Source organism: Polistes canadensis, unplaced genomic scaffold (genome assembly GCF_001313835.1).
Source record: "Polistes canadensis isolate GaletaPanama2010 unplaced genomic scaffold, ASM131383v1 scaffold_304, whole genome shotgun sequence".
Lineage (NCBI taxonomy): Eukaryota > Metazoa > Arthropoda > Insecta > Hymenoptera > Vespidae > Polistes > Polistes canadensis.
The window spans coordinates 73,476-98,301 of record NW_014569851.1 but is presented as its reverse complement, the minus strand read 5'-3'; the positions used below and the strand labels follow the sequence as shown (position 1 = coordinate 98,301).

The window sequence follows — 24,826 nt, the reverse complement described above, 5'->3', positions numbered from 1 at the left end:
TCTAACATCTATTCTGTTTAGTTTCTAATAGCACATTCTTAGCGTCGCTAAAAGTTTTTAATTATATTTAAAAGACATTATCGCTACTTTGTGAATTTATTTGTAGGTAAAAACTGTAAAACTTCTATAAAAGAACTATTAAACAGAAGCTATTAGACGTTTTCTTTTAAGCTTTAGAGCGTATACTTACAAATAAAAAGTGTTAAGTCCGAAAAAATTTGGCTTAACCCATTTATATTTTAACAAATTCAATTTTAAAAAAAGAAAAAAAAATCATTTTAATACAACTTTTTTGTAACTTAACGTGTAGAATTCAATTCTTTTTCGACAAAATTCGATTGTAGTAAACCTGACATTCATTCTGCTCAGTTTCTAGTAGCCTATTCCTACCGTCTCTATAAAGTTCTTAATATATTTAAAAAGAAATTTTCACTACTTTTAGGTTAAAATCGTAGTTAAAAACTAATAAATTTCTAAAAAAAGTGCTATGTAACAAAAACTATAAAACGTTTTCTTTCAAGTTTACAAGCGTATACTATCAAATAAAAAGTGTTATGTCCAATAAAATCTACCAAATATTATTTATATTACAACAACTACAGTTCAAAAAAAAAAATCATTTTATTACATCATTTTTTTGTTACTTTACGTGAAGAATTCAATTATTTTCAACGAAACTCGATTGTAATAAACCTGACATCCATTCTGTTTAGTTTCTAGAAGACAATTTGTACTGTCTCTAAATATTTTTCAATATATTTAAAAGAATCTTTCGCTACTTTGATAATAAAATCGTTTTTTAAAACTATAAAATTTTAAAAAAAGTGATAATTAAAACAAGCTACGAAACGTTTTCTTTGAAGCTTTAAAGCGTATACTTGCAAAAAAAAAGTTTTAGGTCCAAAATATTTAGCAAATATCATTTATATTAAAACAACCGCAGTCAAAAAAAAACAAAAAAACCATTTTATTACAATTTTTTTCGGTTATTTCACGTGTAGAATTCTATTCATTTTCGACCAAATTCGATTGTAGTTAAACTAACATCTATTCTGTTTAGTATCTAATAGCACATTTTTACCTTTGCTAAAAATTTTTTAATATATGTAAAAGAAATTTTCGCTACCTTGTTAATTTAATTGTAGTTAAAAACTATAAAACTCCTACGAAGTGCTATTAAACAGAATCTATAAATCGTTTTTTTTCAAGCTTTAAAGCGTATACTTACAAATAAAAAGTGTTAAGTCCGAAAAAACTTGGAAAAAGTCATTTATATTTCGACTACTACAATCAAAAAAAACAGAAAAAATCATTTTATTACAACATTTTTTGGCTACTTGACGTAAAGAAATTAATTCTTTTTCTACGAAACTCGACTGTGGTAAACCTGACATCCATTCTGTTTAGTTTCTATTAGCCCATTTGCACTGTCGCTAGAAATTTTTTAATATATTTAAAAAGAAATTGTCGCTACTTTCTGTATTAGATCGTAGTTAAAAACTATAAAATTTCTTAAAAAGTGCTATTAAGCAGAAGCTATGAAACGTTTTCTTTTAAGCTTTAAAGCGTATAGTTACAAATAAAAAGTATAGGGATTGAAAAAATGTAGCAAATATTATTTATATTCCGACTATTGCAGTCAAACTAGAGAAAAAATTACTTTATTACAACTTTTTTTGGTTACTCTACTTGATAAATTCAATTTTTTATCGAAAAAATTTGATTTTAGTCAACCGGACATTTATTCTGTTTAGTTTCTAATAGCACATTTTTCACTATCTCTAAAAAATTCTGAATATATTTAAAAGAAATTTTCGCTTTCATCTAGGTTTAATCCTAATAAGGAACTATAAGATTTCTGATGAAATGCTATTTAACAAAAGCTATGAAACGTTTGCTCTAAAACTTTAAAGCGTATATTTAAAAATAAAAAATGTTTAGTCCGCAAAAATTGAGCTGATATCACTAAAACGTTCTCTGTGAGACCGTTTTTTTAAGACTTTTTGTTTAGGTCGCATAGCGCGTATGCGCTTTACGCTTTACATTAGTTTTTGGCGTATGCCTTTTTGTTCTAGCTGGAACACAAAGTTCAGCGTTGAGCGTATACGCTCTACGGAGCAGGCAACGTGGTAATATTTCGACCACTGCAGTCCAAGAAAAAGAAAAAATAGTATATGATTACATGTGACGAAGTAAGGTTGTTTAGGATTAATTAATCTATTATAATGTATGACTCTAAAATAATATGTATTGACGCGTGAACTAGGTGATCGAGTTGCTGAGGAAGTCCCCAGTAAGGGACGAAACGTTCAACAAGATCAAATAGATTTGTTCATCAATATTTATTAACTGTCTTCAATTTTCCCTTTGAAACTCATATATAGAAAAAAATATTTTCATACATATATTTTTGTATACGGGTCGTGTAGAATTCATTTCTTTTTTGACGAATATCAATTGTAGTTAACCTAACATTTAATCTGTTTAGTTTCTAATAACACATTTTTCACAATCTTTGAAAATTTTTTAGTATATTTAAAAAAATTTTTGCTTCCTTTTAAATCGAAACTTAGTTGAAAACTATGAAATTTCTATAGAATTCCTATTTAACAGAAGCTATGAAACGTTTGCTTTCAAGCTTTAAAGCGTATACTAATGAATAAAAAATATAGAGTCCTAATAAATAGAGTTTGTATCATTTATATTCTGACCACTGCAGTCCAAGAAGTAGAAAATATCATTTTATTACAAATATTAGAGTACACTTTTTGTATAGAATTCAATTCTTTTTTCACGAAAATCGATTGTAGTTACCCTGATATTAAAACTGTTTAGTTTCTAATAGTACATATTTAACCTTCTCTTAAAATTTTTATTATATTTTAAAGAAATATTCGCTGCTCTCTAGATGAAAATTTAGTTAAAAACAATCAGAATTCTAAAGATGTGTTATTTAACAGAAGTTGTGAAACGTTTACTTTCTAGCCATAAAGCGTATACTTACGAATAAAAAGTGTAAATTCAAAAAAAATTAGGCTTATATCATTTATATTCTGACCCCTAAAGTCCAAGAAAAAGAAAAAATCTTTTTAATACAACTATTTTGGTTTACTTTACATGTAAAACTCAATTATTTTTTAACGAAAATTGATTGTAGCTAACCGGACATCCAATCTGTTTAGTTTCTAATTGCACATTTTTTACCGTCTCTAAAAATTTCTCAATATATTTAAAATAAATTATCGCTGCTTTTTGAATAAAATCTTAGTTGGAAACTACTAGATTTCTAAAAAAGTTCGGTTTACCAAAAGCCATGAATTGTTTGCTTTTATGCTTCAAAGCGTATACATACGAATAAAAAGTAATTTGTCCAAAAAAATTGAGCTGATATCTTTAATATTTCGACCACAGCAGTTCAAAAAAGAGAAAAAATCATTTTATTGAAACTGTTTAGCACACCTTACGTGTAGAATTCAATTCTTTTTTGACGAAAATTAATTGGAGGTTACCTAACATTTATACTGATTAGTTTCTAGTAGCACATTTGTCACAGCTATGAAAATTTTTGTGTATATTAAAAAGAAATTGTTGCTGCTTTCTGGATTTTATCTTTGTAAGAAACTATCAGATTTCTACAGAAGTGCTATTTACCAGAAGCTATAAATTGTTTGCTTTTAAACTTTGAAGCGTATACTTACAAATAAATAGTATAAAGTCTGAAAAAATTAAGCTAATATCATTTAAATTTTGACAACTGCAGTCCAAGAAAGAGATAAAATCATTTTAATACAACTATTTGGGTGCACTTTACGTGTAGATTATATTTATTTTTCAACAACAATCGATTGTAGTTAACTAGACATCTAATCTGTCTGACTTCTTATAGCAAATTTTTCAAAGCTGTAAAGTTTTCTGATTATATATAAAAGAAATTTTCGCTACAAATATGTGTATGTAAAATGCATGTGCAATGGAAGTTGCAGTTGCAGTTTCATTTGCAGTTAAAGTTGAAGTTGCAGCTGCATGTGAAGCAGCATTTGCATTTGCAGTTAGCGTTGCAGATAAACCNCAGCATTTGCATTTGCAGTTAGCGTTGCAGATAAACCATGAATTGCACGTGCAGTTTAGTTCGCAGTTGCAGCTGCATGTGAAGCAGCATTTGCAATTGCAGTTAGCGTTGCAGATAAAATTTTAGTTGCATAGGCAATTCTAGTAGCAGTTGCATTGGCAGTTGCAGTTGCATTTGCATTTGTCGTTTTATTTGCAATTTTAGTTAAGGGTGAATTTGCAGTTTTATATTAATGTGCCTCTGCAGTAGCAGTTGCAGCAGCGTGTACAGTTGCAGTTGCATCTGCATTTAAAGTTGCAGTGAGAGTTGCAGTAGCATACGCAATAGCAGTTGCATCTAAAGTTTTAGTTGCCTATTCAGTTACAGTTGTGTTTGCTTTTGCAGATTCAGTTACATTTGCAGTTGCTGTTGCAGTTGCATGTGCAGTTATAGTAGCATCTGCAGTAGCAGTCGCCTTTTTATTTGCAGTTGTATTTGCATTTGCATATTCAGTTGAATGTGCAGTTACGGATGCAGTTACCGTTGCATTGTGAAATAGCATGCAGCGTTTAAGTTGCCGTCGCTTTTTCATGTAAAGTTGCAGAGGCAGTTGCTGTTGCAGTTGCATTTGTAGTTGCAGTTTTAGTTGCTGTTGCAATTTGCAGTAGATGATTGATAAGCAACTGTAGTGGCAGTTGAAGTTGCAGTTTTATGTGCAGTTGCAGTTGCATTTTCAGTACAGTTGCTAATGCATTTTTACTTACATATGTAGTTGCAGTTTCTTTAAAAGTTACCGTTTCAGTAGCAGTTGCATGTGCCTTTGCATGTGCAAGTGTATTTGCCGTTGCAGTTGCATTTGCAATTGCAGTTTCTTGTTGATTTACAGTTTCGTATTTATGTGCAGTTTAAGTCTTAGTTGCATGTGCGGTTAAATTTTTACATATAAAAATTAAATATTATCATTAAAATTTTTATTTGCACTTTAAGTTGCATTTGCTGTTGTAGTTGCGTGTGTAGTTGTAGTTTTAGTTGAATTTGCGGCAACAGTTCCAGTTGCATGTGCAGTATTTGTTTTACTTGCTAATGAATTGTCTTGTGCAGTTTATAGTGCATGTGTAGTTACAGTTACTAGCTACAATGAAAAAAATGTACATAGTAAAAGAAAAGCAGTACTAGTTAAAAAAAAATAGAAATATATAAAAATATTAGCTTTAGTAGCATATGCAGCTGGAGTTGCAGTTGCTGGTGCATTTTCATCTGCAAATGAAGTTGCAGTTGCTTTTTTAGTTGCATGTGCATGTGCATTTGCAGTTGCTGTTGTATTTGCAGTAGTATTAGCAGTAGCAGTTGTAGTGTCATGTACAGTTGTAAGTAAAGTAGCATTTGCTTGTTCTGTTGCAGTAACAGTTGCAGTACAATGCTTAGTAGTAGTTGCAGTTTCCGTTTTAAGTGCAGTGGCATGTGCATTTGCAGTAGCATATGCAATTGCGGTTGCAGGTAGTTTGCAGGCATATTAACAGTTGCAGTGGCATTTACAGTTTTATGGGCAACGAAGCTACATATGTAGTCTAATATGCAGTTACATGTGCATTTGCAGTTGCAGTCGCAGATGTGTGTCTAGTTACAAGTGCAGTTTCAGTTGCAGTACTAGCTGCATGTACAGTTGCAGTTGTAGTGGCTGAGGCAAATCACTTGCGCTTGTAGTTGCAAGTGCAAAGCAGTTACAGTTGCAAATGCATGTGCAGTTGCAGTTGCGTCTGCAGTTAAAGGTGCAATTGCTATTGCAGTGGGTGGTGTATTTGGAGTAGCATATGCATGTGCTGTTTTAGTTTTAGTAGCATGTGCAAAAGCATTTAAAGTGGCAATTGCAGTTTGTAGTGCATTGAAAGTTGCAAAAGCATATGAAGTTGTAGTTGCTATTGCATGTGCCCTAGCAGTGGCAGTTGCCGTTTCATCTGCAGTTAAAGTTGTAGTGAGAGTTACCGTAGCATAAGTAGTTTAAAGAGAATTAGGAGTTCCTTGTGCAGTAGAATTTGCAGTTTAATAAGCTAGGGTATCTGCAGTTAAGTGTACTAATTTAGTTGGAGATGCAGATGCATGTTTAGTTGCTGTAGGATATGCAGTTTTAGTGGCATTTTTTTTTTAAATTGCAGTTGCATATGCAGTTGCAGCGGCAGTTGCATTTGCAGTGTAAGTAGCAGATAGGGTTGCATGGGCAGTAGCAGGTGCATCTGCAGATGAGGTTGCAGTAAGAGTAGCAGTAGCATGTGCAGTAGCAGTTGCTCTTGCAGCTTTATCTTTCTTTTTAGTTACAGTTGTATTTAAATTTGAAGATTCAGTGGCATATGCAGTTGCATGCGGACTTGAAGATGTTTGTGCATTTGCAGTGAAATATGCTGCTGCAGTTGCTTTTGGATGTGTAGTTGCATTTGCGTATTTATTTAAAGTTTCAGATGCAGATATAAGTCAATTTGCATGTGCAGTTGCAGTAGCAGTTGCATTAGCATGCGCAATGGCAGTTTGTTGTTATTTTGGAGATGCATATGCAAGTGCTGTTGATGTTTCAGTCGTATGTGCAGGTAAAGTTGCAGTTGCAGATAAATGTTCAGGGGCAGTTACATGTGCTTTTGCAGTAAACTTTTTTATTGCAGTGGGTTTTGCATTTGCCGATTCAGTTAAATGTGCAATTTGATTTGCACTTGTTAATGCAGTTTCTGGTGCATTTTAGTTTTCATATGCATGTGAAATTATATTAGCAGTTTAATGTGCAGTTAAATTTGCACTTAAAGATGAATTTGCAGTTGCAGTTGTATGTCTAGTTGCATTTATAGTAGCAGCATCAGTTGCAGTGGAATGTGCAGTGTCAGTTGCAGCTGTAGTAAAAGTTTCAGTGAGAGGTGCAGTGGAATGTAAAGTTGCAGTAGCTCATGCAGTTCTATATACAGTAGTATTTGCAGTTTCATAAGCAGGTTAGGCTGCAGTTGCATGTACAGTCTAAGTTGCAGTTGCTATTCGTGAGCAGTAGCTTTTTGATTAGCAATTGCTGATGCATATTTAGTTCAAGTTGCTCTTGCTCCTGCAGTGGCAGTTGCACTAGCAGTTTTATTGCTGTTGCAGTTGCATGCGCAGTAATGATGCATGTAGAGATGCAGTTGCTATTTTATTTGAAGGTAAATAAGCAGCTGCAGTGGCATTTTTTGATAAAGTTGCGGCTGCAGTGTAATTCTTAGATAGAGTAGCAGCAGCAGTTGCATTTGCATGGAGTTGCAGTGGCATGTGCAGTTGCAGACTCCGTTGCAGCTGCATGTAAAGTTGCATTTTCATTTGCTGATACTGTTGGAGATATACGTTAAGAAGCATATGCATATAAAAATTTAGTTGCATGTGCAGTTGCATCTGCAGTAACAGTAGCATTTGCAGGTGTATGTGCAGCTAAGATGCATAAGATGTTTTAGTTGCAATTGCATGTGCATTTGCAGTTGCAGTAGCAGATGTATATCTAGCTGCTAGTGCAGTGGCTTTTTTAGTAGCAGCAGCATTTACAGTTGCAGTAGCAGTTGCATTTGCATGGGTAGTTTCAGTAGCAGTTAAGTGTTAAGTTGCAGTGGCTAGTTAATTTGCCTTTAACAATGACGTTAAAGTTGTGTTTACAGTTTTATTTGCATTTGCAGTAGCAGTTGCTTGAGCAGTGCTGTTGCTTGTTCAGTTGAAAAAGCATTTGCCATTGCAAGTGCTGGTACATTTGTTGTGGCCTACAAATGTGTTGTTTTATTTACACTTGCATTTGCAGCTGCAATTGCAGTTGCAGTAAAAGCTACAGTTGTGTCTGCTGTTGCAGTTGCATTTGCAGCTGTAGTTGCATGTTTATTTGCAGTTAAATATACAGTTTTAGTCACATTTTCAGTTGCATATGCATTTACATGTGCAGTACAGTTTCTTGTTTATTAAAGAAACATTTGCAACAACATTGGATTGTGCATGTGCGTTTACATGTTTATAAACAGTTTTAGTAGCAGTTGCATTGGCAGTTGAATTTACAGCTCCATGTGCAGTTCTTGTTGCAGTTGCAGTCGCCTGTGCTGATACAGTTTTAGTTAAATGTGCAAGTGCATTTCCATTTACAGTCGCATTTGTAGTAGCAGTTGCCTTTGCAATTGCAGTCGCCTTTTTTTTTGCAGATTTATTTGCATTTGTTGAAGCAGTTGCCTGTAAATTGGCAGTTGCAATTGCATTTGCAGTTAGTAGTTCATTTAATGTTTCATATGCATGTGCTGAAGTAATTGCAGTTGCATTTACATTTGCAGTTGCATTTGCGATAGCAGTATGTAGTGCATTTTAGGTTGCATATGCTTGGGCTCTTTTTGTAGCAGTGGCATGTGCATTTGCAGTTGCTGTAGCAATAAAAGTTTTTAGTTGCAGTTACCGGTTTAGGTGCAGTTGCATGTTTTGTAGCACTTAACGATGCATGTGCATTTGCAAGTCATTTGCAGTAGTAGCTACATGTACTTTTGCTTTTGCAGTTGCAGTAGAATGTGCATATGCAGATGCATGTACATTTGCAGTAGAATTTGCTGTGCAGTTGCTTTGGCATGTGCAGTTGCAGACTCCGTTGCAGCTGCATGTAAATTTGCATTTATATTTGAAGATGCTGTTGGAGTTATAAGTAAAAGAGCATAAGTAGTTGCAGATTTAGTAGTATATGCAGTTGCATGTGCAGTAGCAGTAGCATTTGTAGTTGCTTGTGCAGTAAAGCTGCATAAGATGTTTTATTGGCAAGTGTATGTGCATTTGCAGTTGCAGTCGCAGATGTATGTTTTATTGCCAGTGCAGTTAGCGTTGAAGTAGCAGCAACATGTACAGTTGTAAATGCAGTTGCAGTTGCATTAGAAGTTAGAATTGCTTGTATATTTGCAGTTAAATATGCTGCTGCAGTCGCCTTTAAAGCTGCCGTAGCATTTAAATTTGTATGGTTTTAAAGTTGCATATGCAGTCTTATATGCAATTGCCTGTTCACTTGCAGTAGCACGTAAAGTCGAAGTTAAATTTGCTATTGTCCTTGCACTTGCAGCAGCAGTTGCAGTTTTTTTTGCAGATGCAGAAGCTAGTCAAGTTAAATTTGGTAATACAGTTTAGGTTGCAATAGTATGTAGAGATGCTTTGCTTGTATAGTGGCAGTTGCAGTTACATTTTCTGTAGCATGAGCGGTTGTTTGGTCAGTAACCGATTCATGTGCAACTGCTGAAGCATGTCCAGTTTAAGTAGCAATTGCATTTGATGTTTTATGCGCAGTTGCATCTAAAGATACAGTTGCTGTTGCATGAGCAGTAGTAGTTAGAGTTGCAGCTAAGGTTGCAGTTGCAGTTGCTGTTTCATTAGCAGTGGAAAGTGCATGTGCAGTTAAAGTTGCAGTTACATTTGCAGTTGCATGTGGAGTTGTAGTGGCAATTTAAAGTGCATGTGCAGTTGCAGTTGCTGTTTCATTTGAAGTAACATGTGCAGATGTATTAGCAGTTTCTTTTATATGTGCTATTGCAGGTTCTGTTTCAGTAGCAGTAGCTGATCTACGTTCAAATTAAGGGAAGATGTGCATTTGCCGATAAAGTTGCAGTAGCATTTGCATTTGCTGTTGCGGTTGCAGTGTCAGACTTATGTGCAGTAGAAGGTAGAGATGTTGTTGCAGTTACATGTTCTTTAGTAGTTGCAGTTTTTGTTACATAAGCAGTTGAATTTGCTGTAACAGTTTTAGTAGCAGTAGCAGTTGCATTTTCAGTTTTAGTAGCAGTTGCAGTTTCAGTTGATATTGCAGTTGCTGATTTATGTACTGATTAAGTTGCAGTTGCAGTTGCCAGGTCGGTTGCTGAAGCATGTGCTTTTGCAGTTTACTGTGAATGTACTGTTTCATTTGAAGTTGCAGATGCATGTGCAGGTTCAGGTTCATGTGCAGTTGCCGATCCCTCAATAGAGTCATATGTTGATTCAGTTGCTTTTGTAGTAGCAGTTGCGATAGCATGTGCTGTTTAAATTTAAGTTGCTGTTGCGTTGCTAAATGTAGTGGCATGTGTAGTAGTAATTGTGGTGACAGTTGCATGTGCTATTTTATTAGCAGTTGAAGTAGCAGTTGCAGATGCTGTTGCATTTGCAGTAAAAGTTGCAGTAGCATTTGCTGTTAAAGCTACAATTGTAGTTGCCAGAGCAGCTGCTGTTGCAGGTGATCTTTCATTTTCTGTGACTGGTGCATATATAGTTTCAGTAGCAGTTTTTGTTGCAGTAGAAAATAATTTGCATGTTTATTATGAGAACAAGGTCAAGATAAAGTTGCAGTTTCATGTGCCATTTTATTTATAGTTAAATTAGCAGATGCAGAAGCATTTGCAGTAGCAAGTAATGATGCTGTTGCAGTAGCATTTATTGTTGCAGATGCAGTTGCTGTTTTAGGTGCAGTTAGCAGTTCATTTGCAGTGGCAGTTGCAGTGGAAGTTTTAGTAGCAGTTGCCGGTATAGTTGCCTTTAACGATTCATGTGCAATTGTTGGTGCATGTGCATTTGCTGTTGCTGTTGCATTAGCTGTTGCACGTTCAGGTAAGGCTGCATATGCTGAATCACCTAAAATCAAAGTTGCAGTTTCTGTTGCAATTGAATTTGCAGTGGCAAGGGCTTTTCTAGTAGAATTTTTAGTTGTAGACGAGGTTGCTATTGCATGTAGAGTTGCAGTTGCTTGTGCAGTAGCAGTTCCAGTTACATTTGCTGTAGAATGTGCATTTGCTAGGTTAGCTACAGATAAATGTGCAATTGCCGGAGCATGTACRGTTCCAGTAGCAGTTTTATCTGCAGTTTTATGCGTAGTTGCATTTAAAGATAGAGTTGCCGTTGCTTGTGCATTATTAGTTGCAGTTGCAGATAATGTAGCTGTAGCAGTTGCTGTTGCTTTTGCAGTTGAAAGGGCATGTGCAGTTTTAGTTGCAGTGGCACTTGCAGTTTAATTTTTATGCGAAGTAGCATGCAATGATGAAGATGCAGTTACATTTGCTGTAGTAGTAGCAGATGCCGTAACATGTGCATTTGCTTGGGCAAAAGCAGTGGCGTGTGTAGTTGCCAGTGCATGTGCAGTTAAAGTTTCAGTTACATTTGCATTTGCATGTGGAGTTATAGTTCCAGTGGGAAGTAAATGTGCAGTTGCAACTCGTATCGCATTTGCAGTACTATGTTCAGTTTTAGTAACAGCTACATTTACATGTGCTGTTGAAGGTTCTGTTGCAGTTGCAGTAGCTGATAAACGTTCGAGTTAAGAAAGGACGTTCATTTGCCGATAAAGTTGCATTTGCATTTTCTGATGCTGTTGCTGTTGCAGTTGCAGTCTTATGTGCAGGTAAAGTTGAAGAGAAAGTTGCAGTTACATTTGCTTTAGTAGTTGCAGTTGTGGTAACATGTGCAGTTGCAATTGCTCTAACAGTTTTAGTTGCATTGTCAGTTGCATTTGCAGTTGTTATTGCAGTTGCAGTTGCAGTTGCATGTACTGTTGCAAGTACAATATCATTTAAAGTTGCAGTTGATATTGCATTTTATTTTGCCTTTGTCGCTGCATGTGCTGGTAGAGTAGCAGTGGCTTTGGCATGGTCAGTTGCTGGTACATGTTCTGTTGCAGTTGACAGTGCAATTATTGTTTTATTTGTAGTGGCAGATGCATATGCTTGGGCAGGTGCATGTGCAGTTGTAGGTGCTACTGCAATTGTCGTAGCATGTACTGTTACAGTTTCAGTTGCCGTTGCAGTTCCAGTTTCCACCGTATGTGCAGTTGCAGTAGCATGTTAAGTTGCAGATAAAGTTTCCGATGCATGTAAAATAGCATGTTTTTTTGCAGTTGCAGTAGCAGTTCTATGTGCAGTTTCTTTTTAATAGTCTGTTGCTAGTGCATGTAAAGTTGCAGAAGCAGTTGCTATTCCATTTGCAGCGGTTGTTGCGTTTGCTGGTGTATGAGAAGTTCTGGTTTTAGTTGTAGTTGAAGTAGAAAGTGCAGTGAAAACTGCAGGTGCAGTGGCACGTGCTGGTAAGATTGTATGTACCGTTGAATGTATATTTGCCTTAGCAGTAGCAGTTTTAGTTTTAGTGGCAGTTGTAGTTGCTAGTAAAGTTAAAAATTTAGTTGCAGTTGCTGTTTTATGAACAATTGCCAGTGCACGTGCAGCTTCAGTTGTAGGTGTAATTAGAATTGCATCTTAATTTTTCGTTGCAGTTTCAGTTGCTGTTGCACAGGCAATTTCAAAAAAACGTTTAATTGCAATTGTAGTTTTAGTTGCAGTTGCAGTGGTTGTTGCCTGGACAGGTGCMGGTGCAGTAGCATGTGCTGTTGCAGATGCAGTTACCGTTTAATGTGCAGTCGATGGTGCATGTGCCGTGTAAGCTTTAGTTTCTAGTGCATAGTTGGTTGCAGATGCATGTGAAGTTTCAGTTGCCGTTGAATTGACAGGTAATTATGCAGTTCCTGCTGTTGTAAACTGTGCAGCTTTTAGTACAGTAGTAGTTGCCGATACATTTTCTTTGGCAGTTGAAGTTGCAGTTGCTATTGCAGCTTCAGTTGTAGTAGCAGTTGCCATTTTCAGGGGATGTTTGATTACCTATTTTAGTTTCAGTTTCATTTGCAGTTAACTTTGCAGTTGCTGTTGCATATACCGTTTAAACTGCAGTTTTTGTTGCAAAGTTTGCTGTATGTTCATGTAAAGTTTTAATTGCAGTTGAAACTGCAGTTGACTGTGCAGTTGCAGCTGCAGTTTACTTTTTAGTGTCAAGTACAAAAGCAGTTTCTTTTGCTTTTAATTTAGCAGATGCAGCATCCGTTGCATGTGTCGGTTTAGGTGCATTTGCAATTGCATTTGCTTTTGGAAGGGCAGGTGCAGTTGCATTGGCGTTTGCAGTTCTATACGCTATTGTATGTGCAGTTGCAGTGGCAGTAGCAGTTGCATATGACGTTGCAAGGACAAGTGCAGTTGCGTTTGCTGTTGAAGCTCTAGTTTCCGCTTCATGTGCAGTTGCAGATGAAGTTGCCGATGCATGTTAAATAGGAGGCTCTTTTGCAGTTGCAGTAGCGCCTCTATGTGCCAATTCCGTTAAATGGTCAGTTGCTAGTGCATGTGAAGTTGCAGAGGCAGTTGCTGTTGCAGTAGCATTTGTAGTTGCATGTGCAGGTGCAGTTGCAGTTTCTGTTGCATTTTTTGTTGAGTACTTTTATTCGAAAGAAAAGAAATTTGATGAGTTTATTATTTTCATTTAAATAAAAAGAGATTTGATAAGTTAAGTACTTTCATTTAAACAAAAAGAAACCTAATGTAATTAGTACAATTATATTAATAGAAAGAAATTAAATTAGTTAGGTACTTTTATTTAAATTGTAAGTGATTTGATGAGTTAAGCACTTTCATTTAAATAGAAAAAGAAATGATAAGTTGACTACTTTTATTCAAATAGAAAAAAATTTAATGAGTTGAGTACTTTTAATAAAATAAAAAGATATTTTATAAGTCTAGTAATTTCATTCAAATAAAAGAAGATTTAAAGAGTTTAATACTTAAACCTAAATAAAAAAAGATTTGATTAGTTAAATACTTCTAATAAATAAGAAAATCTTTTGATAAGTTTGTTATTTTTATTTGAATATAAAAAAAATTTGATGAGTTAAGTACTTTTATTTAAATGCAAAGAGATTCAATAAGTTAAGAACTTTCATTTAGATAGAAAACAATTTGATGAGTTTAGTACTTTATTTCAAATATAAAAAATTTTGATAAATTAGGCACGTTCATTTAAATAGAAAGAGATTTGATGAATTGTGTACGTTTATTTAAATGAAAAGACATTTAATGAGTTAGGTACTTTCATTTAAATAGAAAGTAAATGTATAAGTTTAGTACTTCTATTTAGGTAGAAAGAGATTTGATGAGGTAAATACTTTTATTTAGGTAGAAAGCGATTTGATGAGTTAAGTACGTTTATTCAAGTATAAAAAGTTTTAATGAGTTGAGAACTTTTATCCAAATAGAAAGAGATTTAATAAATTAAATACTTTCATTTAAATAGAAAGACATTTTATTGTTTTGGTACTTTCATTTAGATAAAAAGAGGTTTGGTGAAGTAAGCAGTTTCATTCAAATAGAAAAAGATTTTACGAGTTGAGTACTTTCATTTAAATACAAAGTGATTTGATGAGTATAGTACTTTTATTCAGGTAGGATGAGATTTTATAGGTTGAGTACTTTTATTCAGGTAGAAAAAGATTTTATCAGTAAGGTACTTTTATTTAAATAGAAAAACATTTGATTATCTTAATACTTTTATTCAAGTAATAAGAGATTTGCTTACTTGGGAACGTTCATTCAAATAGAAATAGATTTTATTATTTGTGTACGATTATTCAAATAGAAAGACAACTTATGAGTTGAGTACTTTCATTTAAATAGAAAAAGATTTGCTAAGTTTGAGCTTTTATTCAGGTAGAAAAAGATTTTATAAGTAAGATACTTTTATTCAGGTAGAAAGAGATATGATTAGTTGTTTACTCTTATTAAAGTATAAAGAGATTTGATGAGTTGAGTACTTTTATCTAAGTAAAAAAATATTTGATGAGTTGATTACTTTCATTCAAATAGAAAAAGATCTTATAAGTATGTACTTTTATTCAGTTAGGAAGATATTTGATAAGATGAGTACTTTTAATCAAGTAGAAAAAGATTTGATCAGTAAATTACTTTCATTTAAAGAGAAGGAAATTTGATTATCATAGTACTTTTATTTACATAGAAAGAAATTAGATAAGTTTAGTACTTTTATTCAGGTAGAAAGAGATTTAAAGTGTTTAATACTTGCTGCGTATCCTACGCAACGAGTGAGTAGGGCTAAGCGCCGGGGTGGGTACGGCCCTGCCAAGGCGTGAGACACGCGCGACAAAGCAGTTTCTTTGTTTTGGTGGTAACCATGGTAGCGCCAAGATGATTGTAAGGACTTCTTCTTTCTTCTATCTCGCGTGCTCCCTCCACATTTATTACGCCAATCACATGTATCGACAGCCGCGTTATGCTCGGGCTTTTCGGTGATTAGTGCAGCATTGCATCGCTTTTTTGTATAAAGCCCAGAGCGTTCTTGCGCCTAGCGTCACTCTTGATTCATCTCGCGTGATTCATCGCTCGAGATACATATAACTTAGAAAGCTGAGACTTGCGAGAACTACTTGGAGGAGAATTATTGTATTGCACAATACTACATAATTTAAGTTCGGCCAGCGACAAGGGACAAAGGTTGTCCTGTACTTGGCCAGAATTATCCTGATTTGTACGGATTCTTCGTCAACGTTTCAACCAGAGTTTCTATGCCGAAAGGCTTTTCCCTGACGAGCCAAATAAGGCGTACTTTTTAGTACTGACTGGGCTTAATTATATTTGTTAGTGTGTTTTATTTTTCTATCCTCCTTCCCATTAATAAACAATCTCGATATCATCCGTGAAGGCATTTTTCGATTCACTACAATCCACTGGAGTAGCGAATAAGGCATCGGTCGCATCAACAATACTATTATTTAGGTAAAAAGAGTTTTGATGAGTTAAGTATTCTCATCCAAGTTGAAAGAGGTTTAATAAAATAAATACTTTCATTCAAGTAGAAAGCGATTTTTTTTTTAAATTCTTTTATTCAAATAGAAAGAGATTTAGTTAGTTGAGTACTATATTTAAACTAAAGAGAGAATAATAAATAAAATATTTTCATTTAAATAGAAAAAGATTAAATTAGTTGAATACTTTTATTTAAAAAGAAAGAGATTTGTTGAGTTAAATACGTTCATTCAAATAGAAAGATATTTAAAGAAATAGGTAGTTTCATTGAAATAGAAACATATTGAAAAGGAGAGTAATTTTTTTAAGTAGAAATAGATTTAATAAGTTGAGCACTTTGATTCAAGTAGATAGAAATTTTATGAGTAAAGTACTTTCATTCAAACAGAAACAGATTTAATGAGTTGTGTACTTTTATTCAAATAGATAAAGATTTAATGAGATGCGTACTATCATTCAAATAAAAGAAAACTTAATAAGTTTAGTACTTTAATTGTAATAGAAAAAGATTTGATAAGTTAAGTACTTATATTCAAATAGATAGAAATTTGATAAGTTTAGTACTTTCTTAAGTAGTACTTACATTTAAATAGAAAGAGATTTGAGTAGTTGAGTACTTTTATTTAAGTGTAAAGAGATTTGATGAGCTTAGTACTAATATTCAAATATAAAAAGATTTAATAACTTTAGTACTTTCATTCAAATAGATAGAGATTTGATGAGTTTAGTACATTTATTTAAACAAAATAGAGAATTGATGAATTATGTACTATCATTTAAATAGAAAAAGATTTAGTGATTTGTGTACTTTTATTATAATGGAAACAGATTTTTAGAGTTGAGTACTTGTTACGTATCCTACGCAACGAGTGAGTAGGGCGAAGCGCCGGGGCATGTACGGCCCTGCCGAGACGTGAGACACGCTCGACAAAGCAGTGTCTTTGTTTTTGGTAGTAGCCACGGTAGCGCTAAGATGCTTATAACTACTCATTCTTTCTTCTAGCTTGAGCTCTCCCACCACATTTATTATGTCAATCACATGTATCGACAGCGACGTCGTCTTTAGGCTTTTCGGTTATTGGTCCGACATTGCATCGCTTTTTGTATAAAGCCCAGCGCGTTCTCGCGCCTGGGTCACTCATCATTTGGGCATTCGGCACGCAGTGTTCATCATTCATCGATCATCACTCGTGATTCGTCACTCGTATATCATCGCTCGAGATTTATCTAACTTAGAAAGCTGAGACTTGCGAGAACTACTTCGAGGAGAATAATTATATTGCGCAATATTACATCATTTAAGTTCGGCCATCGACAAGGAACAAAGACGGTCCTACACGTGGCCAGAATTATTCTGATTTGTACGGATTCTTCTTTAACGTTTCAACCAGGGTTTTGTTGCTGAAAAGCTTTTCCCTGACGAGCTAAATAAGGCGTACTTTTTAGTACTGACTGGGCTAAAATATATTTGTTATTAGTGTTTTATTTTCCTATCCTTCTTCCTATTAATAAACAATCTCGATATCACCTGTGAGGTTATTTTCGATTCACTGTAAAATCCACTGGAGTACCGATAAAGGAATCGGTCGCCACAACATTTTGGTCCTTATTCAACGGAGGAGAATGATGCAACGGAAGACTTCCGATAGAGCAACAAAGGAGGTATTGCGTCATCGCTACAAGCCGAGAAGCTTCTATTTTTCCGGTTCGTGAAAACGCCGCACGGACACTTTATTTAGAGGATTCTCGAGACTTTTGTAATTTCTGTTGCTAAATCATTTTTCAAAGTCGTCTTTTTCCCCCTCCTTATTTATCTTAATTTCGCCTTCTTTCGTAAAAATGCCTCGTTTGAGTAGTGCACTTGGAGATGTCGAGCGTGTTGTACAAAGATTTAAGTTTATGAATTCTAATAATTTGAGTACTTTTATTCAAATAGAAAAATATTTAATGACGTAAAGTACTGAGTAGTTAACTCATCAAATCTCTCAATATTTGAATTAAAGTACTCAACTTGTGAAATATCCGTCTATTTGAATTAAGTACTCAACCTATTAAATCATTTTCCATTTAAAGGAAAATACTTCACTTATTAAATTTCTTTCTATTAAATAAAAGTACCTTATTCTTCCAATACCTTTCTATTATAATGAAAGTACTCAACTCATAAAATCTCTTTTCATTTAAAAGAAAGTACTTACCTACTCAAATATTTTTCTATTTGAATGAAATTACTTAACTTATTAAATCTCTTTCTATATAAATAAAACCTATTTAAATAAAAATGAATTATTTAAATCTCTTTTCTTTGAATAAAAGAACTTAACTCATAAAATCTCTTTCCATTTGAATAAAAGTACTGAAATTATCAAATCTCTTTCCATTTAAATGAAAGTACCTAACTAATCAAATCTTTTTCTATTTGAATGAAAGTACTTAATTTATCAAATCTTTTATTATTTGAATAAAAGTACTCAAATAATTAAATCTCTTTTCATTTAAAAGAAAGTACTTTTCACTTAAATCTCTTTTTATTTGAATGAAAGTTATTAACTCATCAAATCTTTTTCCATTTAAATGAAATTTAAATAGTTAAGTACATTTATTTAAATAGATAGCGAGGAATGTACTTAACTACTCATAATTCTATTTCCATATGAATAAAAATACTCAACTCATCAAATCTCTTTCCATTTGAATAAAAGTACATTATTCTGCAAATCTCTTTCTATTTTAATAAAACTGCTGAATTCAATAAATCTCTTTTAATTTAAATAAAAATACTTAACTTATCAAATCTCTTTCTATTTGAATTAAAGTATCCAATACTTCAAATCTTTTTTTATTTGAATGAAAGTACTTCAGCTCATCAAATTTTTTTTATTTAAATAAAGGTTTATAACTTATCAATTCTCTTTCTATTAGAATAATAGTACAATACTATTTAAATTGCTTTTTATTTGAATAAAAACTCTTCTCTTATCAAATATTTTTTAATTTAATCAAAGTACTTACCTACTTAAATATTCTTCTTTTATAATAACAGTACTCAACTTGTCAAATCTTTATGTAAATAATTAAATGTACTAAACTTATAAAACTTCTTTTTATATAAAGGAAAGTACTCCACTCATTAAATAACCTTCCATTTAAATGAAAGTACTTAACTAATCAAAGCTCTATCTATTTAAATAAAAGTACGAAGCTCATCAAATCTCTTGCTATTTTAATAAAAGTACTTACCTCCTCAAATCTCTCTCTATATAAATGAATGTACTTCACTCATTAAATCTCTTTTTCTTTAAATAAAAGTAATGAAATTATCAAATCTCATTCTATTTGAATAAAAGTCATCAACTAATTAAATCTTGTTCCATTTAAATTGAAGTAACTAACTAATTAAATCTCTTTCTATTTAAATAAAAGTACTCAAATTATCAAATCTTTATCCTTTTGAATAAAAGTACTAAACACATCAAAGCTCTTTCCATTTGCAGAACAGTTTTTTATTTATAAAATACCTTTCAATTTAAATATACCTTTTCTAATCTCTATCCATATAAATGAAAGTACTAAACTCATCAAATTTCTTTCTATTTGCAGGAAAGTACTTAACTCATTAAACCACCTTTAATTTAAATGAAAGTACTTAACTTATCTAATCTCTTTCCCATTAAATGAATGTAGAAAACTCATAAAATCTCTTTCTACTTGAATGAAGGTACTTAACTCCACAAACCTCTTTCCATTTAAATAAAAGTACTGAACTTATCCAATCTCTTAATATTTAAATAAAAGTACGTTATTACTTAAATCTCTTTTCATTTAAAAGAAAGTACTTTTCTACTAAAATCTCTTTCTTTGTGAGTGAAAGTATTGACCTCATTAAATCATTATTAATTTTAATAAAAATACTCAAATCTTTAAATCTTTTTTTCTTTGAATAACAGTACTAAACTAATCAAGTCTTTTTCCTTTTAAATAAAAGTTTTTAACAAATCTATTCTTTTTCTATTTAAATTAAAGTAGCAAACACATCAAATCTTTTCCTATTTGAATAAAAGCTTTTAACTAATCAATTCTCTTTCTATTTGAATAAAGGTACTAAACTTATCAAAGCACTTTCTATTTGAATGAAAGTACTAAGCTTATCAAATCTCATTCCATTTAAAAGAAAGTACTTAACTATCTAAATCTTTTGTTATTCAATGAATGTACTTAATTTAACAAATCTTTTTATATTTGAAAGAAAATATTCAACACATTAAATCTCTTTCTACTTGAATAGAAGTACCTTATTCTTCAAATCTTTTTCTATTTGAATAAAAGTACTTAACTCTTTTAATCTCTTTTCTTTTGATGAAACTACCTAACTAATCAAATCACTTTTTATTTTATTTAATGAACCTAATTCTTTAAATCTCTATCTATTTAAATTAAAGTACTCTTTCATCAAATCTCTCTTTATTTAAATAAAAGAACTTAACTCATAAAATCTCTTATTATTAGAAAGAAAGTACAAAACTCACAAAATCTCTTTCCATTTGAAAGAAAGTACTTAATCCATTAAGTCTTTTTCTATTTGAAAGAAAGTACTAAAATCATCAAATCTTTTTTATTTAAAATAAAGTGCTCAACTAATTATATCTCTTTTTATTTTAATTAAAGTACCCAACTAATTAGATCTCTTTTCAATTAAATGAAAGTACCCAACTTATCAAATCACTATCTATTTAAATGAAAGTACTCAACTCATCAGACCTCTTCTATTGGCAGAAAAGTATTTAACTCAACAAATCACTTTAAATTTATATGAAAGTACTCAACATATCTAATCACTGTCTATTTGAATGAAAGTACGAAACTCATAAAATCTCTTTCTGTTTTATTAAAAGTACTCATCTTATCAATTCTTTTTTTGTTTGAATAAAACATCTAAATTTATCCAATTTTTTCCAGATTGAAAGAAAGTACCTTAATACTCAAATATTTTTCTATTTGAATGGAAGTATTTAGCTTAACAAAACTCTTTCTATTTACATAAAAATACTCTACTCATAAAATCTCTTCCCATTTAAATGACAGTACCATATTCTTTAAATATATTTCTATTTAAATGAAAGTACTCAACTTATCAAATCTCATTTCTTTTCAATGAAAGTATTCATCTCATCAAATCGCTTTCTATTTGAATGAAAGTACTTAACTTATCAAACATCTTTCCATTTAAAAGAAAGTACCTTACTACTCAAATATTTTTCTATCTTAATGGAAGTACTTAACTTACAAATCTCTTCCTATTTAAATAAAAATACTCTTCTTATCAAATCTTTTTCGATTTGAATAAAAGTACATTATTCTTCAAATCTCTTTTTATTTAAATGAAAATTTTTATCTTATTAAATCTCTTTTCCTTTGAATGAAAGTGTTAAAATAATCAAGTTTTGTTCCGTTTGAATAAAAGTACTTAACTCATCAAATCTCTTTCTATTTGAAAAAAAGTACCAAATTGTTTAAATCTTTTCTTATTTAAATAAAAGTACTCAATTCATTAAATCTCTTTCTATTTAAATACATGTACCTAAATCATAGAGACTATTTTCATTAGAATGAAATTACTTAAATAAATAAGTTTCTTACTAATTGAGAAAAAGTATTTATCTTATCAAATCTCTTACCATTAAAATGAAAGAGCTAAATTTATCAAATCTCTTTTTATTTAAATAATAGTACTAAGCACATCAAATCTCATTCCAATTAAATAAAAGTACTAAACTCATTAAATCTCGTTCTATTTAAGTAAAAGTACATAACTCATTAAATTTTTTCTATTTAAATAATTGTCATTGACTCAATAAATTTCTTTCTATTTGATTGAAAGTACTAAACTCATCAGATCTTTTTCTATTTATATAATAGTACTCAACTAATCAAATCTATTTCTTTTTAAATATAAGCAGTCAACTAATTAAATCTCTTTCCATTTCAAGAAAAGTACGTAACTCATCAAATCTCTTTCCATTTGAATAAGAGTACTTATCTAATAAAATCTGTTTTTATTTGAATGAAAGTTCTCAATTTAAAAATCATTTTTTATTTGAATGAAAGTACTGAACTCTTTAGTTCATCTTCTAATTAAAGTAAAGTACTTAACACAATAAATCTTTTTCTATTTAAATAAAAGTACTCTACTCATAAAACCTCTTTCTGCACGAATGAAAGTACTTAACTCATCAGATCTCTACCTATTTAAATGAAAGTACTTAACTCATCAAATCTCTTTCCATATTAATAAAAGAAATAAACTTATCAAATCTCTTTTTTTTAAATGAAAGTACTTAATTCTGTAAATCTCTTTCTATTTTAATAATAGGACTTTACTCATAAAACTTCTTTTAATTTAATAAAAGTACTCAATTTATAAAATCTTTTTTTATTTTAATGAAAGTATTTAAATTATTATATCTTTTTCTATTTGAATAAAACTACTCAATTTATGAAATCTTTTTCTATTTAAACAAATGTACTAATCTTATTAAACTTTTTTTTTTATTTGAATAGGAGTAATTAATTAATTAAATCTCTTTACATTTAAATAAAAGTACTTAACTCATATCTTATTTTATATGAATAACAGTAATCAATTTACAAAATCTCTTGTTTTTTAATAAATGTACTCAACTCATAAAATGTTTTTCTATTTGAATGAAAGTACTACACTCATAAAATCTTTTTCTGTTCAAATAAAAGTACTAAACGCATCACATCTTTTGTCAATTGAATGAAAGTACTCAACTTATCCAATCTCGTTCTATTTAAATGAAATTACTCAATGCATCAAATTTCTTTCTATTTGAATTAAAGTGCTCAACGCATCGAATTCCTTTTCATTTGAATAAAAGTACTCAACTAATCAAATCTTTTTCTATTAAAGGTAAAGTACTTAGCTTATTATATCTCTTTTCATTTAAATTAAAGTAGTCATCTCAATAAATCTCTTGCTCTTTTAATTCAAGTAATTAACACGTTAAATCCTTTTTTATTTGATCAAAAGTAATTCACTCTTTAAAACTCTTTTTATTTGAATGTAAGTACAAAACAAATGGAATCCTTTCCTATTTGAATGAAATTACTTAACTTATTAAATCCCTTTCTATTTAAATGAAACCTATTTAAATAAAAATGAATTATTTAAATCTCTTTTCTTTGAATAAAAGAACCTTACTCATAAAATCTCTTTCCATTTGAATAAAAGTACTGAAATTATCAAATCTCTTTCCATTTAAATGAAAGTACCTAACTTATAAAATCTTTTTTTATTTAAATAGAAGTATTGAACTCATCAAATCTATTTCTAATTTAACTTAAGAACTTCACTCTTCAAATCTTTTTCTATTTTAATAAAAGTACATAATTCATTAAATTTTTTTTCATTGGAATAAAAATACTTTCCTCATCACATCTCTTTTTATTTAAATGAAAGTGCTCTACTCATCAAATCTCTCTGTATCCGAATTAAACTACTTAACACATCAAATTCTTTTTTATTTAATAGAAAAAAATTCAATTTCTAAAACTCTTTTTATTTGAAAGTAAGAACAAAACTGATGGAATCTCTTTCTATTTGAATAAAAGTATTTAATTCATCAAATCTCTTTCTATTTAAATGATAGTACTCAACCCATAAAATTTTTTTCTATTTTAACTCAAGAACACAACTCATCAAATTTCTTTCAATTTAAATAAAAGTACTTTACTCATTAAATCTCTTTCCATTTGAATAAAAGTACTCTTCTAATCAAATCTCAATTCATTTGAATGAAAGTGTTTAACTCATCAAATCTCTATCTATTTAAATAAAAGTGCACAAAACTTTAAATCTCATTCTATTAAAATGAAAGTACTCATCTTATCAAGTATTTTTCTATTTAAATAAATGCACTTAATTTATAAAATCTCATTCTATTTGAATGAAAGTACTCAACTTATCAAATCTCTTTCTTTTTAAATAAAAGTACTGAACTTATTAAGTCTCTTTCCTTTTGAATAAAGGTACTCTTCTAATTAAGTCTTCTTCCATTTAAATGAAATTGCCTAACTTATCAAATATCTTTTTATTTAAATGAAAGTGCTCAACACTTTAGATCTCATTCTATTTAAATAAAAGTACCCAACTGATCAAATCTCTTTTTATTTGAACGAGAGTATTAAACTTATCAAATCTTTTTCCATTTGAATAAAAATACTTAGCTGATCAAATCTTTTTTTATTTAAAAGAAACTAATTAACTTAGCAAATTTCTTTTCTTTGAAATGAAAGTACCTAACTTATAAAAAGTCTTTCTATTTGAATGTAAGTACCAAATTATTCAAATCTCTTTCCATTTGAATAAAAGTGCTCAACTTATCAAATCTCTTCCTATTTAAACGAAACTACTCAGTGCATCAAATCTCTTTCTATTTAAATAAAAGTACTAAGCGCATCAAATCCCTTTCCATTTAAATAAAAGTACAAAACTAATCAAATCTTTTTATATTTAAATGAAAGTACCTAACTTTTTAAATCTCTTATTACTTAAATGAAATAACCTAACATATCAAGTCTCTATTCATTTGAGTGAAAGTATAAAACTCATTAATCTCTATCCTTATGAATGATAGTACTATATTAATCAAATCTCTTTCTATTTAAATGAATGAAATAAACTCATTAATTCTCCTTCCATTTAAATAAAAGTACAAAACACATTAAGTCTCTTTTTGTTTAAATGAAAGTACTTAACACATTAAATCTTTTTCTATTTAAATCAAATTACTCAACCTATTAAGTCTATTTTTATTTAAATAAAATTAATTAACTCACCAAATCTCTTCTCATTTAAATAAATGTACTTAAGTCATCAAATCTTTTTCCACAAGAAAGAAAGTACTCAACATATCAAATCTCTTTTAATTTAAATTAGAGTACATAAGTCATCATTTCTTTATCTATTAAAATAAGAGCCCTCAATTAAAGAAATTTGTTTTTATTTGAGTGAAAGTACTTAACTTATCTAATATATTACTATTAAAGGGAAAGTACTTAACTCATCAAATCATTTTCTAGTTAAATAAAAGTACTTATTTCATCAAAAATCTTTCTATTTGAATAAAAATATTTACCCAAATAAATCAGCTTGTATTTGAAT

At 30.9% G+C, this 24,826-nt stretch overlaps 1 protein-coding gene across 1 annotated transcript; it reads right to left on the bottom strand.

The window, feature by feature from the left end:
* Positions 1-10,352: 10,352 nt before the first annotated feature.
* Positions 10,353-11,107, bottom strand: LOC106791405 (platelet binding protein GspB-like). The gene is made up of 2 exons (XM_014757023.1): positions 11,070-11,107; positions 10,353-11,016 (listed from the first exon to the last, which is right to left on the bottom strand). The coding sequence occupies exons 1-2, from the start codon at positions 11,105-11,107 to the stop codon at positions 10,353-10,355; spliced, it is 702 nt and encodes a 233-aa protein (XP_014612509.1).
* Positions 11,108-24,826: the final 13,719 nt, after the last annotated feature.